Here is a 14746-nt window from a genome sequence, read left to right on the forward strand (position 1 = left end):
TGTTCTATAGCATAGTTATACCTAGAACTGTTACACAGAAAGAGTAGCACACATACATATGAATAATACTCGATACGTTCCCGCGGATACATACATAGATATATCCATGATATGCTTCTTCATATTTCCCTGATACCTCACGCTTTGGAATCACTAAAGGAGTTGAGACTTACTTTATTAATAACAGGTACAAATATATAATTTGTGTACCTTACAAAGCAGGTAAACTATTTTAATATTATCTGTGAAATTACTCAGTCAGTTTTTTTAAAAAATCCTGAATGATTGATAGATAAGTGAAAATCACTGTTAATTATCAAATACAGCAAAATGACTAAATATGTATATATATACATATGTATTTATAAGTAAGTACTGATTAACATGTTTAACTAGTGTATATCAGGTCCAATATATTATACAATACTTTACTTAATATATTTTATTGGAATTATTATTTAAATTTCTCGTATTCTATGACAGGGAATTATTTCTAGTAACTGAAAATTAGTATTGTTAATGTAAGATCTATATATGTACATAGAAAATATAAGAACAATAATGTATGCACATACTATATCTTATACTCAAGACGTTTGCTTAAATTGTACATTTTCAAAGCAGTTGTGATGCTATTTTAACATATTGATTATTATATTTTACATTTTATTACCATTTTATTGACGTGTAATCGTACTAGAAAACAAAATGGCTTTCATCATTGATAGACACGCGCTAACTTGTCTATCATTCGCAGAAAGTGGCGTCTCTAATGAATAGGGAAGCATATAATAGAGGAAGTAAGTTTCCAGTAAATAGACGCGCCATATTTGGATTTACGTTATTCTTACTCGTATTAATACTGTGAAAATATAATCGTACGTATTGAATGAATACTATATATATATGTACATATATACATACAAATATACTCAAAATAATTTTGAAATTGAAATTTCTATCTCTGCTATGTGTGTTAGATATATGTTAAATTGTTATTTCATAATGTTAAATAATTCTATTCAAACCTCTATTTAATTCTAATATGTATATAATATGTTTTCTTTCCTTTGTATATTTTCATGTGAGAAGTACACTTTTATATTAGTAATAATTACATGTACACTCAATAGTATCAATTTTATGGTTAAAAAAAAAAAAAAAAAAAAAAAAGAATAGAGAGATATCATGTCCCACTCATGTTAATTTTTTATCTTTCGATTGAATTGTATGCGCCTGCGCATAAAATCAGATCATGGCGTTATATAAGGCGCGGAATATTACTGCTTACTATTAGTTTACAAAGTGATTTTTATTGTAGATAGAACGCCACAAAAGAACAATGAAACCACGTGTATTGGTCACGAGTAACGATGTACCAACAGCTGGCATAGATCTCTTGCGGACAAAGTAAGTGTACTTTTTAAGAAAGAATATTTACTAGTGTTATTTATAATGATTTAAAAAAGAAAAAATTAAAAAGACTATTGTAATGCTGGAATTATTTGAACAATGGACATTATTGGAACAATTCACAATTATTTGTGAATTTTTAATGATATATACCTACATGTTACTTGGAATTTAATACTTTTTTGTTTAGGTGCGATGTCACAATCATTCAGACGGCTATGCCTAATCGAGAAGAAGTATTGCAAGTTCTTCCTGGTCATGATGCTATCTTTGTTACTGGGCATATCAATATAAATAGCGATTTTCTTAATAATGCAGGTAAACATTTAGTCATATTAATCTTTTAGATTATATGATGGTTTATGTTCTCGCGGAATTTTAAAGTAAGCCAACAGTAACGGCGCTAATCAACTCAGACTTTTAAAATTTAATTGATGAAATAAGCATTATTCATAATTACGAATAATTGAGTCCGCATTTCAGAATTTATTAGAAGTCTATTAACTTTGTTTTTTGTTGAAATAATCGGCTTAAGTAACGGCGTTATATTGACTATTGTATTTTCTAACGTATTACTATACATATCTATTTCAAATTATAAACAACAAAATGTAAATGTATACGTCTTTTATTAATGAAATTTAAAGAAATATCAAAAAATAGGATCGTCTCTCAAAGTCGTCTCAACAATGTCAGCTGGCTATGATCATTTGGATGTTCCCGAAATTAAAAGAAGAGGTATCAAAGTTGGTCATACTCCTATGGTTTTATCAGCTGCAGTTGCAGAAATTGCAGTACTTCTGACATTAAATGCAGCAAGACGAACTCATGAAGGACGTCTAAAACTTGAACAGTAATTAAAAACGAACTTTTTATTTAATCGCTTCTGAAAATTATAATTAATAAAGTTAAAATTATATATCTATTCAAGAAATGTTATACAAATTTTATTTAGATTTTATTCAAAAATTTTGAAGGATATATTTACTAATCTTAATCATAGGAAATGTTAAGTATCTTTTAATACAGATGTATAAAATTCTTAAAAATTTAGAGGACAAGTGGCAAGGTCTTTGCAATGGTTACTTGGTCAAGATTTAAGAGGATCAACAGTTGGCATTGTTGGTTTGGGCAATATTGGACAAGCTATTGTTAAACGACTGAAAGGATTCGATGTAGATCGTTTCGTTTATACCGGACATTCTCGTAAAAAAGCAGGTATTCATAAATGCATAGATAAAAATGAAATATGCATTTTTGATAGGATTGTTTATCTGTATTTCAATCTTAAATAGGGGATGAACTTGGAGCGCATTTTGTGTCTCTTGACGACCTTCTTGCACAAAGTGATTTCGTAATTGTCGCTGTCCCCCTAAATAATGAAACTAGAGGATTGTTTAACGATGATACTTTTAGTAAAATGAAAAGAAACGCGGTATTCGTAAACATTGCCCGTGGACAAATCGTAAAGACAGATGCCTTGATTAGAGCATTGCGTAATAACACAATTTTTGCGGCGGGTCTTGATGTTACGGATCCTGAACCATTGCCTCCCGATCACGAACTTCTTAAACTTCCCAATGCTGGTAAATATCGTTAATCATATAAATGCAAGGTTTAAATGAATTAATATATTTATCCTTTTTTAATATCTTTATTAACAGAAATTCCATTCTATATTTTCGCGTAATATGTGTACATATTAGTTAATTGTAGAAATATATAGCAAAGTTGTATATATATACATTAACAAATATAAAATGTACTGCAGTGGTCATACCTCATTTGGGCAGTGCTACTACGAGGACACGAAATGATATGTCTCTTACTGCAGCACAAAACATTCTCAATGGATTAGAGGGTAAGCCACTGATATATGAATTGTAACTAATATGTTCTATTGCATGTATGAAGTATAAACTTTTATTATATAATTTAAGACTATATATTTGTTTGAAGTAATATAATGATACAATGATATATTCCTATCGTATTTAAGAATATTAACTGACACATATACATATACATATATAACATGTATTTTAATATCACGTCTTTTTACATAAATTTATATTACCTATATATGTAAAATTTCCGAATGGCTCATCAAATATATTTTGGAAATATTGAAATGCCTCTGATGTCTTGTGATAGTTTCCTACTTATTATAAAAATTTGTAGTATCTACTTCTTCTTCTTTATTTTTTGCATTGTCTTATAAAAGGTGTAGGAGATACTTCCTTTTTTTTATATAGATATTTAAAATGTTATATGAAACTAATCAAAGAAAACATAATTATGAAAGAATGTAATTCTCCAGTTTCTTATAGATTAGGGAAAAATATCTCCATCATTATTTAAAACATCATAGAACATCTGTTCATTACAAGTTTTTACCAAATTTAAGTGCAAACTTTTGGTATTTATCACCCGTAATGCACAACAGGTAACCATCAGGCTTCCACTACTGCATTTTTTAAATTACTTAGGATTGGATCAATTTTAGTTTCCAAAGATAATATATGGCCTGTATTACAATTATGACTTGCAATAAAACTTATTACTAAAGGTAATTTGTTCATCTGAACTACCTACAAAATAAATTAATAATTAGATTTACATTAACTTTTACATATATTTGTTAGTCTTATATTTAATGAAAAATAATAATATTCTATAATAATAATAATAATAATATGTACTTTTTTTTATTACCTGATAACTACTATACATGCATATAATTGTTTTATTTTTTCCTAAACCCAATTTGCTCCCTTGATCTGTTGCCATGCCAAATGTAGATAAGAAACTTGCTCTCATAGCTAATTCAGGTGTCGTATCATCAGTTACAGAAATGACAGGTACTCCATCCCTATCTGTTATCAGTATACTATGAAGCCCCTCCACACTACTTAAAAGTCCATAAAGAAACTTTCTTAATTCCTGAGATAACAGAAAGAAAGATATAAATAAAGATAATTAATAATATAATAAGATAATTAATATTATGATACTATATGTACTTTCGTAAATTATAATATTTCTATATATATTTCCATAAAATATATATTCTTTCCATAAATATTTTATAAATGTTTTTAAATTAACTTGATACTATCTATATCTAACCTTAAAACATAGACTGCATTATATCTTATAAAATAATAAAATATAATCGGAGAACTTACTGCTGTCATCTTTAATATTCACTATAATAAGCTATGCGGTATATTGTAAAATTATTTAAGTCTAATAAATCTTAAATAATAGGACTATCAAATGCTTCTTTTGACAGGTTGTCATATGATAAACGTAGAATGCGCGCACATCGCATTTAAACTATCATGCTAAAAGAAGCTTTTGGAACACAGTTCGAATTCGAAATAGTTGTTAGATATTTGTTGTTAAAAATTGTAAATGTAAATTAAACTGTAAAACTGTAAGTTAATAATTTATTAATTCTAGAGATATATTAACATTTAAGTAAATCATAGGTTATAATTAAAACTAATGATTTGGTTTTATTTAAAGAAATGGCCCAATTTTTAAAATTTCGTTTATTTTGACTTTACATTCCGTACTTATAATGTTTGAAATAAAATTGTATTGTTTATTTTAGAGCAACTATGGGACACTTTAGATACAAACTAAATATATATAGTAACTCAACATCAATGCAATTTGTAACAATACTTTTATTAGAAAATTTTGTTTATCCTAATAAAAGTTAGTAAAAAAGAAAACAGTGATAATGTATAATTTATTATAGTATATAAATTGATGAATTGTATAAATTTACATGCAAATTATATTTCATTGCATTAGAGTACTATCATTACTATCACTTTTATAATTATTAAAATACAGCTCATCATATGTATTAAACATGAAACAATCATTACATTGTTCAAAATGTATTAGAAGAAAGAAAAACACTTATTTCTATAAATATTTTTTTTTTTAACATCCACATATGAGTTTGTACTAGAGAGTTAATTTGACACTTGAGTAACATCCAACATAAACATTTTTGGTATATCTTGACCATAATATATTTTTGTGTTATGTGCTAGTGCTTCATATTTCTTTAATTCTAAAAATTCTCGGGTAAGAAGAAGCTTATTTGCTTCAGCCTGCATTTTTGTTTGATAATGTTCAGCATCTGAACGACTTTTCTGTCTTGCCAAATGCATTTCATCTTCAATAGCCGCTATTCGTTGTTGTGACTCTTTTTCCATAATTTTTTGAATATACTGTATTTTTGCTACTTGTGCCTCTTTTTCTGCTTCAATAACAGCTTTCTTTCTATCAGTCTCTGCATCCTTTTCAACGACTTTCTGATGCTGTGTTGAAATTAAAAGTTTTGTTTTCTCTGCTTCCCTGTAGTAGTTATTAAAATATTATTCAAGTGTTTTAGAATCTATCATGAACTTAAATCTATGGTACTTACATTAACTCATAATTTTTTCTAATAGTTTCTGGAATTTTTGGTTTAGTAACTCTAACTGCATGAATACTTAAACCAGGTGCTAAGTCATTTAAGTCTTTTTGTAAAGCAGTTTTCAAATTTTCATCTATTTGATCGAACAAGTCTATATACACCTCGTGCAATGTGTGTACAGAACAAAATTGATTTAATTCATGGTGAATCTTATTGAATATTAATGTTTGATCATAATCTGCTGTAAAGTTTCTCACCATGTTATAAACTATAATTAAAAGAATTAATATACAATATTGCAATAATTTATAACTTCTAGTTCAACGTAATAAAATTCTTACCACTATTTGCATCTAATATATTTACAACTTCTATACGATCAAAATAAATCATTACACCTCCACTTGTTCCGCATGGAACATTTTTTACTTCATCTGTCTGTAGGGTAACTTGGACAGAGCGATATGTTGTTAATAAGGGTATCATCATATGAAACCCAGGGTTGCTGACTTGAGGCAATAATGCTCCACCCTGTACCATTTAACAGAAATGCTTATAATGTTTATAATATTGGATTGAAATATATTTATAAATTACTTACTCTAAAATAAACACCAACATGACCTTCTTCTATACGATGTAAAGAAAAGTTGAAAACTATTGCTAAGCAAACGCAAAAACATATTCCAATAATGCTCTGGTCAAACATGCTATTTTAGTTGCTAAAATAGAAATATATCATGTTATATGAATTAAGGAAATTAATAATCCGCTATATATAATTATTTATTTATTGTAACAAGCTATAATTTATTAATTTTGTATTGTACGCAAGAATAATATTTATTACAAACTGTATTCAATAAAGTGGCAATAATTTGTTTTATTTACACTTCTATCGTTGAGGTTATATTTGACTTATATATATATGAAAACTTTGTAAACCGTTAGAATATTACCTACTTGCGATAGAAAATATATTAGGAAGTAAGTAAACTTGTGAATTTAGATTTTCAACATATAAATATTGAATACTTTATGTTTTAGTCAATTGTGTTGTTTCAGTTGATATATCAGATTTTGTTATAAATTAAATTGTTTGCTTAACTCATGTTATATATTACATTAAATAATGAATTAACTTTTTAAAATTACATTTGGATATGATTTCCATATATATATATACTATATATATCACACATTCTAATATCGTTCAAGATAAACAGAAACCGATAACCATTAAACTAGAACAATCTCAACGGACGAGCATAATTTCTTATAAGGAAACGATGATTAATAGTTTCAAATTCTTCTTAATGTTATTAAAAATAATTTAAAAAATATTAATACAGTTTTAAACAAAAATAATATAATTTATTCTGCAACATTATTAAAACAATATAGTGACATTTTTGATTACTAGAGTCACGTATGGCGCTTAAAATAATACAAAATTATTAGAAATTTTGTTTACTTAAATTACCAATATATCTTTATTTCCTGTATGTACATGTTTATAAAAAAAATGATAAAAGTTAATTCATATAGCAATCATTATTCTTAACGTAAAAGACATGTTTCTCTTGGGTATTTTAAGTATTTTTGTTTCTCTATTTGTTTTTATTAGATTTATGTTTCTGTAATTTTTTTCTGTCACGATTGCTATTTTCCTCAGTTTCATTGATAGTTTTAACATCGACAATATTCTGATTTAATGCCTTTAATTCTTGCAAAGCTCGTTTGGCCAATTTCCCTTCTGGCGTGTCCACTGGTTCCAAAAGGAGCATCGTTAGAGACTTCTTCAAGAGATGCCCGGCCTCTTCAAGGCGCGAAGCTAATTCGTTTGAAGAAATTTCTCGTGCGGAATATGCACGATTTGCTAACAACACTAGTGGTAAGTGCATTTCGTATAACATTATTCCTAAACAATATATGTATATTAATAGACGACGTACTTTATTCATATACGTACATATATATGCATACTAAATTGATATTTAAACATATTTAAAGTTGCTGCAGAATTAAAATTCGGTTAATATCATTAAGTTGAATAAATAAATTACTCGATTAAAAATACCTTTCAATCGAGATATTCCTGGTTCGATAATTTCAAGCATATCGTACATTTCCTTACATACGTCAGACATTTTCTGCATAATTTTTTTTTGTGGATTTGGTGTTGCCACTTCCTTTCTATAGGCAGCTAGTAACTTTTGTTTCAATGATAGCATTAGGAAATGATTTCGATGGAAAGACTTCGATAATTTCGTCATTAAAGTTTCCAATCCCTTGATAATTAAAAATCAAGATATATATTAAATTAGATTAACGCTCAATAATGTAGATTCATCATAATTCTATCATATACGAACTTTAATATCGTAATCGTCCACATCGTCGATCAATGTTCTGGTTATATTTAAAGTGGCTCTGACAAGACGACCTCCGATGGAGCTTTTACACTTGTTGCATTGCCATCTCGTTCCTTTTTCGTATGGAAACTTTGTCAGAGGGTTTTGCATTCCTATGTAACCCTCTCTACATCGTGGACACAGAATACTGCTCATGTACGATCCCATTTCGTATGGATCGCTACATAATGGGCACTCGCATTCAAAATACTTCCCACCTCGCAAATGTTCTCTTCTACCTAAGGTTCCCTAGCAATGAAACATGTAAATGATCAATTCTCAAAGCGATCGATAAAGAATTGATAGATCCGCATAACTTTGCAATTTGTAATTTTAATTGTTAGAAGCTTCCTACATAATATAACAACGTGGTATAATAGTATTTTAATGATTTTAAAAAATTTCTCACGCAGAGTGATTTGGGTTTTGTGAGATAAAAATTTTTATAATAAGCGAATAAACAAACCAAAAGCGACGAGGTGTAATTGAAGTAAATTTCGTCGCCTTCTTTGATCGGCAAACTGGCGTATACAGTAAGCTGAAAATTGTCATCAGCAGTTAGATGAGTGTTACCCCTGCAGTCGTGAGCCATCAGGGAGGCCTCCGCATATAAACCTCGTAAAAGAAGTCCATCCAGACCTCCCGGAGATCTCAGCTCGAAACAATTAACGTCTAAAATTCCGCACAACAGTTGAAGGACCTCTGAGACAGATGGGTCGTCATCAGGAACTAAATGAAGCGATTTTATCACCTATTTGAAACAAGAAGACTTATTATAGAAAATCAATCGTCTTTCTTAATTAGTTGCTTCCTTTTACTTACATTTACGACATTTAGTTCTCTATCTTTCCAGACGGACGTGTTTCTTCTCTTATCTGTATGAGCCTCCATAGATTCGACTTGTTTCCATAATTCTGGATCTTTTTGTCTCAAGAGCCATAATCTTAACGGTAATAATACACCGATGATATTTTCCGTATTGTTTATTAATAAACCTTTATTGCGTTTGAAAATTTCGCACTCATCCGGTGTATGATGTTTCGATCGTTCCTGAAAAATGACTAACGATCAATGATAACCGACGGTGCTTAACAAAATAGTGTACCTTTCCCCAAGAGAGTAAGTAAGACACGCTTTGTTAAATTTGTAGCGATTAAAGAGGAAAGTTAGAGAGGAAGTTTGAGTAAAATATTTGTTTGAGTGAATTATTTTTGCATCTACCTCGCAGGCAGTACTGCACAGAGGTGCAATGTTGCATTTTGAGCAAACATACTGTAGTTCCTTCTTGATTTTTGGCAACAAACGCAAACACGCAAAGCATGCCGGATCTTTGCTGGAAGTTATAGGTCCAACAGCGATCGGTTCTTCACGAAGTATCACTTCGCCTGCTGCTAAATTCTTTGCCGCCTGTAAATATCTTATAAAAGACGATATATAAATATATCTCAAAATACACAATACATCTAACGTGATGTATACACATATGATTTCAATTCAATTCGTAATCAAATTAGTTGCGAAGATCAAAAATGTATATATCATGATATACGATATCATATTTGCTTTTTGATTGAGATTAAATATAATCCAAGAATTTATTAACACAATACTGCCAATAGATACTATTTCAACGCTTTTAGATGCCTATCGCGTTATATTTACTTAAGATATATGTGCTGTATGTGTTTATACCTGCCCAGCTTCTCTGAGTAAGCAACTCTATATTTTAACGTAGGAGTCGCAGCGTTTTTCGATTTTCCTTCCATCGTGGTATATTAGTCCAGCTATTTTCGTCAATTGCTTGAAAGAACGTATGTACTTACGTGTCTTATGCGAGACTAACGATACTTAGGCGCGTGAGAGTTTGACGGTATCGTGCATTTCCTACGGTTCGTAACTGACACCGAAATACAGGAAGTTGTAGCGGGAGCCGTCTCTCTTTAGTACTCTCGATACGCTATATTATTATTAGAAGTAGCGTAGCGCGTGCTTGTCGAGTATTCGTAACAAAACAATGCGTAGGTAATGGCTTTAGGGACCGCGATCGTCCACGATCGTCCACATTTTAAATAAATCGTTCTCTCGGCGTTGATGAAATCTTCTAAGAAATTTAGATGTAAATAGAAGACCGATGTAAGCTTGACGAAGATTAAAAACGATTAAACTATTATGAAAAGGATTTGGAGAATTAGAAACAGTTTTATTTTTTGTATTCGTCGTCGTTCATTAGATTAGATCTGATATGTGATAAGTTTTTAGTAAGAAACATTATGTTGGATACATTATATTCGTATTGAAACATGATACATGTATTTATTACGTACGTACGTACGGTCTTGCGTAACTTTATTAACAAAGAAATACGTTCGTACAAAGCTTCATATATTTACAATAAATAAGTATTTATAAACTTTTGATTGATTCTTCGAGTTGAGCCAGAGATTCTTTAGCAACGATACCTATTTGACCTTCCGGTGTGTCTGGTGGTTCTAAGCATAAAATTAATGCCGCTTCTTTCAAAATGTTGGCAGCCTCTATCATTTTTGATTTTAGGATAGCTTCATCGATCACTCCGGCGTTCCATTGCGTTTTAGCGATAAAAAGTAAAGGCGCGTGGAGCTCATAAAGTGTCATTCCTTTATCGGTAAAAGCAAAATATTAATAACAATCATTAATAAAGCATTATCCACTAACAGAAGTTCATTATTGTTTAATTGTCATTTGGCGTAGATATCTCAGGAAATAAACTGTGTTATTGTTGAAAGTACAATAACGAATGGTAGATAATTATAAATCCTTTACCTCTTATACGAGAATAGCCAGGTTCTATGACGTCCAAGACCTGAAGTAACAGCCTGCAAATATCGATTTTATGTTCTAATACGACGTCAGGCAAATCATCTAGGAGGTACTCGTCCACGCGGCCATACATTTGTGTCAACGAATGTCTGCAAAGCGAAGTTCCTGGATTATTTCAATCTTTTAAATCCTCTTACCACGGTTTTAACATTACCGACAAAATAGGTATCAAAATTTTTATCTATTGAGAGACAGCTTTGTGGATTTTACAATTGAGATTGCAGCATAATTTATATACAATAGGCGTATAATTCTTCCCATCCATACGGTATACGCACGGAACATTACATACAGACGTAAATTTACCACGTGTCACCATACATCATCATACACGATATCATACATTTCAATCTCCACGTGTATTCTTACAATCACCTTTCAATGATAATCGATATTATAATGTAAATATTTTATCTGTCTCTATCTCGGTAAACTCTCGATCGCTTGTTATCTACACCGCATAATCTGATAAGCACTTATCACGTGTATGAATTACCATATTAATAAGATTATATTTACCTGAGCATCGTAAGAAAACCATGTCGAGGATGTAAAACCGAACGATATTTTTTCACCACTGTTTCTCTTTCCTGAATGGCATCAGCTCCATCAGCACCGCTAATGGTCTCCACTGCATCCACTTCTGCTTGTATGATATGCAACACTTTTCGAACGGCTGATCCCGATGTCGTAAATTCACAATGCGTACATTTCCATGAACTTTCTGGATCTGTAACATAAATTTAATTGGAAATTGCGATTACGATTAATCGTATTCTTAATTGTATGTGGATCAGTCTATATCGTTAGCGAGGCAGTCATACGAGATATTTTTACCCAGAGAATCTAAAGATAACACAATTCCGTTATCACACTTGTTGCATTTCAATGAAGACACATGCGTTCCAAGTTCAGTGGGATCTGAACATCTTGGACAGGCACAGGCGAAATATTTTCCTTCGAGAAGATGTTCTCTTCTCAATAGCGTAGGAAGTAACGAATGCGTATAACTTCCGTAAAGTTCTCCACCGGCAGGAATTTTGAGGGTCGTACGCAATCGTACTCTGTGAACAGAGTAAAAGTTCTTTAGATACTATTTATCAAGTAACTTGGCGATTTATTACTGAATTTAAGCAATTATCATTTTACCTATAATCAGTTGGTGAAATGCTGTGGCATGTATTAGAGATGCACGAATGATTCATTAGAGCCACTGTTGGATACAGTGCTCTCGCGCTACATCCTTTCGCTGTTCGAATCTCGAAAGTATTGATTTCTAGAATTCCACATGCTGTATGAATTTGTTCTTCCGAGAATCTGCGATGAAACAAAACGAAACATAAGTCGATGATAAAATTACTTATTTCTCTCGCGAGACTGACGAGTAATTACCTGTCTAATTTAAGTTGTTTTCTTATATAGTCCACTATGTTAATCTGATTTGATTGCCAATGTTTCTTTTGACTTCTTATTTTATTGTGAGCCTCCATGTCCTTTATCTCATTGTTCCACCTTTCAGGATTTCTCTCCGATTCTAGAAGCAATCTTAACGGAGTTATACATTCCAATTGCGGCACTCCATTTTCGTTTGCTTCTTCCAGAGCAGCCTGCACGTTAAACTTCTCCTTAGCTTGTACGAATACCTACAAATAAGATACGTGAATATTATAGTTTGTCGTTCGATACGTAGCATAAAAGCGAATCATATTTCCAAATCACACATCTTTTAACATCTTCACACTTTCATTTTCCGCTTTTAACATCTTCTTTTCTCTCTTATATCCTACAAAGTATGCAAATTGACAATGTATTATTAGCTTCACCTATGATTGCGACATACGAAAATTATTTGAAGATAAGCGTTAATCGCAGAAAGTGGAAGATAGCTTTGCTATTTTTATATTCTTGTGATTTCTACCTGACATTCATAGTCCTTGTGTTGCGGTTGGTTTTCGCATTCTTCTGAACATACAGGCCAACCGCACTTTGAACAAAGAGGTTTAGCGCTTAACGATGGAGGCCATGTTGCATAACAGGAAAGACACAAAGGGTATGTGAATGCCTTTGGTCCAACTACAAAAGGCATTTCTGTGACAATTTCTTCACCTGCTTCCAACTCTTTGCTAGCGACCATGTACCTGAGAAAAAAGTATTTTTGAAGATTTACCAAACAGTGTTCATTTCAATCGTAATATAGTCGATTAAGAAGAAGAAAAATACTTTCTTACCTTCCCACTTTATCATTCTGAAGAATTTTGTATGTCGCCGTACTTTTCCCCGTTGGCGTCGATTCCCCCTAATGAACAACATTATTATCTTTAAAGCTGTAGCTTTGTATTATTGAGAAATTGACTCGTAATTGAAAATTGTAGATTGTTATTTTCATTTTTAACATAAATACGCAGCAGAATCATTTTTGTGCAATAAATGTAACGCGGAAAGCAACATCACTGTACATGTTGTATAGAAGCATACATACGCAAACAAATCAATTTGGTACATCGATTTCGTAAGACCAGTACATAGTTTTGTATTATAGACTATTTCCTTGTTATTTTTTAATAGTGTGCAACAAACGACCAGTGAAAACTTCGTCTATTATAGAAGTATGACGCAAAATTTGGATATATTAAATGTAAATGCAGTTTAAATATGCTAAACGCAATATGTTTAGCATGAGTTTTCCATTAACGATAAAATTATAGTCAAATCGCAATATTTTATAATCTATAGTATATTGTTAGCGGGTTTATGCGGGCAAATAAAACAATAAAACTAAATATTTTATAATCTATAAGTATGCTGTTAGCGGGTTTATGCAGGCAAATAAAATAATAAAATTAATTTACAGCAAGAATATTCAGCATGAACGGAACAGATTTTATTAATTTATGATACATACCAAGCTTTTTTGTGACATGGTTGATCAACGATCGATCAATATTGATACTGAAATAATTTCTTCAAGTTCGTTCGTATTGTACGCTTTCTTCGGGTTCGAACCGAATCGCACGATCTACTAAAGAAGAAGGATACAAACTGACTGAAAATTAATTTTGTACAGACGTTTATATATATATATATATTCGTCTTAATAAAAATATACTATCCACGAAGAGACTGCCAAGATATGATCTAGATCGTTCACCATCGTCTTTCGGGAAGAGTCTCAGTTCGCGTAGAAATGGTAGTTACACACTCTGCGTCGAGCAACTATTCTATTTTGGGAACCGAAAATGTGTAGTTTTAATTACTTCGACAGTTTCACGAGATGGTCAAAAAATGAGACTGGTCATTTTTATGACTAATCATCTAATAACCATTTAAATAATTATGTACATTTCGCTATTTTCTTCACTGTATCTTCAGTACCTTTTTCATGTGACGGAAGATTACAGATGAGTAACTTTTTGAATGGGATAGACAAAATTTTTATGAAAATTTAGGAATAATAGATAGTTTTGACCAATTATTTTAGTAGTAGTTTAAAAGAAGTTTTGTCAACTTCGCGCCCTCGTTCCTTTTTTGTATTCAGGATTTTTTTTCTGTATATTGACAACTAGTTATAATCTAATTTTCTTACGAGATTGATGAAAAGTTTCTTTACGTGTGCAATTGA

The 14746-nt window shown here is 30.9% G+C and overlaps 5 protein-coding genes across 6 annotated transcripts; 1 reads left to right on the forward strand and 4 right to left on the reverse strand.

Annotated features, from left to right (window-relative positions):
- The first annotated feature begins 1257 nt into the window (after nucleotides 1-1257).
- LOC139995480 (glyoxylate reductase/hydroxypyruvate reductase) lies at nucleotides 1258-3545 on the forward strand. Its single transcript, XM_072019024.1, has 6 exons — nucleotides 1258-1410; nucleotides 1604-1731; nucleotides 2077-2266; nucleotides 2468-2631; nucleotides 2709-2999; nucleotides 3185-3545. Exons 1-6 carry the CDS (start codon nucleotides 1343-1345, stop codon nucleotides 3298-3300), a joined length of 957 nt encoding a protein of 318 aa, XP_071875125.1. The 5' UTR covers nucleotides 1258-1342; the 3' UTR covers nucleotides 3301-3545.
- Nucleotides 3048-4759, reverse strand: Lamtor3 (Late endosomal/lysosomal adaptor, MAPK and MTOR activator 3). The gene is made up of 3 exons (XM_072019032.1): nucleotides 4602-4759; nucleotides 4129-4356; nucleotides 3048-4004 (listed from the first exon to the last, which is right to left on the reverse strand). The coding sequence occupies exons 1-3, from the start codon at nucleotides 4608-4610 to the stop codon at nucleotides 3867-3869; spliced, it is 375 nt and encodes a 124-aa protein (XP_071875133.1). The 5' UTR covers nucleotides 4611-4759; the 3' UTR covers nucleotides 3048-3866.
- Nucleotides 4760-5088: 329 nt separating this feature from the next.
- Nucleotides 5089-7132, reverse strand: LOC139995481 (erlin-1). Of its 2 annotated transcripts, none has more exons than XM_072019026.1 (5): nucleotides 7010-7132; nucleotides 6456-6576; nucleotides 6196-6385; nucleotides 5864-6122; nucleotides 5089-5793 (listed from the first exon to the last, which is right to left on the reverse strand). In XM_072019026.1, exons 2-5 carry the CDS (start codon nucleotides 6561-6563, stop codon nucleotides 5406-5408), a joined length of 945 nt encoding a protein of 314 aa, XP_071875127.1. In that variant the 5' UTR covers nucleotides 6564-6576; nucleotides 7010-7132; the 3' UTR covers nucleotides 5089-5405. The 2 variants fall into 2 exon arrangements, with proteins under 2 accessions (XP_071875127.1, XP_071875126.1); XM_072019025.1 differs by lacking the exon at nucleotides 7010-7132 and adding an exon at nucleotides 6818-7003.
- Nucleotides 7133-7262: 130 nt separating this feature from the next.
- Nucleotides 7263-10396, reverse strand: LOC139995475 (SET domain-containing protein SmydA-8). The gene is made up of 7 exons (XM_072019013.1): nucleotides 9961-10396; nucleotides 9490-9685; nucleotides 9091-9318; nucleotides 8735-9019; nucleotides 8230-8517; nucleotides 7935-8145; nucleotides 7263-7775 (listed from the first exon to the last, which is right to left on the reverse strand). Exons 1-7 carry the CDS (start codon nucleotides 10032-10034, stop codon nucleotides 7465-7467), a joined length of 1593 nt encoding a protein of 530 aa, XP_071875114.1. The 5' UTR covers nucleotides 10035-10396; the 3' UTR covers nucleotides 7263-7464.
- A 179-nt stretch (nucleotides 10397-10575) lies between these two features.
- Nucleotides 10576-14308, reverse strand: LOC139995476 (SET domain-containing protein SmydA-8). Its single transcript, XM_072019014.1, has 9 exons — nucleotides 14030-14308; nucleotides 13356-13423; nucleotides 13046-13265; nucleotides 12520-12770; nucleotides 12277-12444; nucleotides 11965-12191; nucleotides 11647-11857; nucleotides 11071-11216; nucleotides 10576-10904 (listed from the first exon to the last, which is right to left on the reverse strand). Exons 1-9 carry the CDS (start codon nucleotides 14045-14047, stop codon nucleotides 10672-10674), a joined length of 1542 nt encoding a protein of 513 aa, XP_071875115.1. The 5' UTR covers nucleotides 14048-14308; the 3' UTR covers nucleotides 10576-10671.
- Between the last annotated feature and the right edge of the window lie 438 nt (nucleotides 14309-14746).

Source organism: Bombus fervidus, chromosome 16 (genome assembly GCF_041682495.2).
Source record: "Bombus fervidus isolate BK054 chromosome 16, iyBomFerv1, whole genome shotgun sequence".
In the NCBI taxonomy this organism is placed as follows: Eukaryota; Metazoa; Arthropoda; class Insecta; order Hymenoptera; family Apidae; genus Bombus; species Bombus fervidus.

Bases quoted from the DNA above. Each gene is read 5' to 3' on its own strand.
- LOC139995480 (XM_072019024.1), top strand. From the start codon at position 1,343: ATGAAACCACGTGTATTGGTCACGAGTAACGATGTACCAACAGCTGGC. The intron at 1,411-1,603 runs GTAAGTGTACTT...TTTTTTGTTTAG, and splicing joins ATAGATCTCTTGCGGACAAA to GTGCGATGTCACAATCATTC. The intron at 3,000-3,184 runs GTAAATATCGTT...AATGTACTGCAG, and splicing joins TCTTAAACTTCCCAATGCTG to TGGTCATACCTCATTTGGGC.
- Lamtor3 (XM_072019032.1), bottom strand. The intron at 4,005-4,128 runs GTAATAAAAAAA...TTTATTTTGTAG, and splicing joins GCATGTATAGTAGTTATCAG to GTAGTTCAGATGAACAAATT.
- LOC139995481 (XM_072019026.1), bottom strand. From the start codon at position 6,563: ATGTTTGACCAGAGCATTATTGGAATATGTTTTTGCGTTTGCTTAGCA. The intron at 6,386-6,455 runs GTAAGTAATTTA...TAAATGGTACAG, and splicing joins ATGTTGGTGTTTATTTTAGA to GGTGGAGCATTATTGCCTCA. The intron at 6,123-6,195 runs GTAAGAATTTTA...TTTTAATTATAG, and splicing joins TATATTAGATGCAAATAGTG to TTTATAACATGGTGAGAAAC.
- LOC139995475 (XM_072019013.1), bottom strand. From the start codon at position 10,034: ATGGAAGGAAAATCGAAAAACGCTGCGACTCCTACGTTAAAATATAGA. The intron at 9,319-9,489 runs GTAGATGCAAAA...GTCATTTTTCAG, and splicing joins TGTGCAGTACTGCCTGCGAG to GAACGATCGAAACATCATAC. The intron at 9,020-9,090 runs GTAAGTAAAAGG...TGTTTCAAATAG, and splicing joins GAGAACTAAATGTCGTAAAT to GTGATAAAATCGCTTCATTT.
- LOC139995476 (XM_072019014.1), bottom strand. The intron at 11,217-11,646 runs GTAAATATAATC...TTCGCTTTGCAG, and splicing joins GGTTTTCTTACGATGCTCAG to ACATTCGTTGACACAAATGT. The intron at 10,905-11,070 runs GTAAAGGATTTA...TTACCGATAAAG, and splicing joins TGGCTATTCTCGTATAAGAG to GAATGACACTTTATGAGCTC.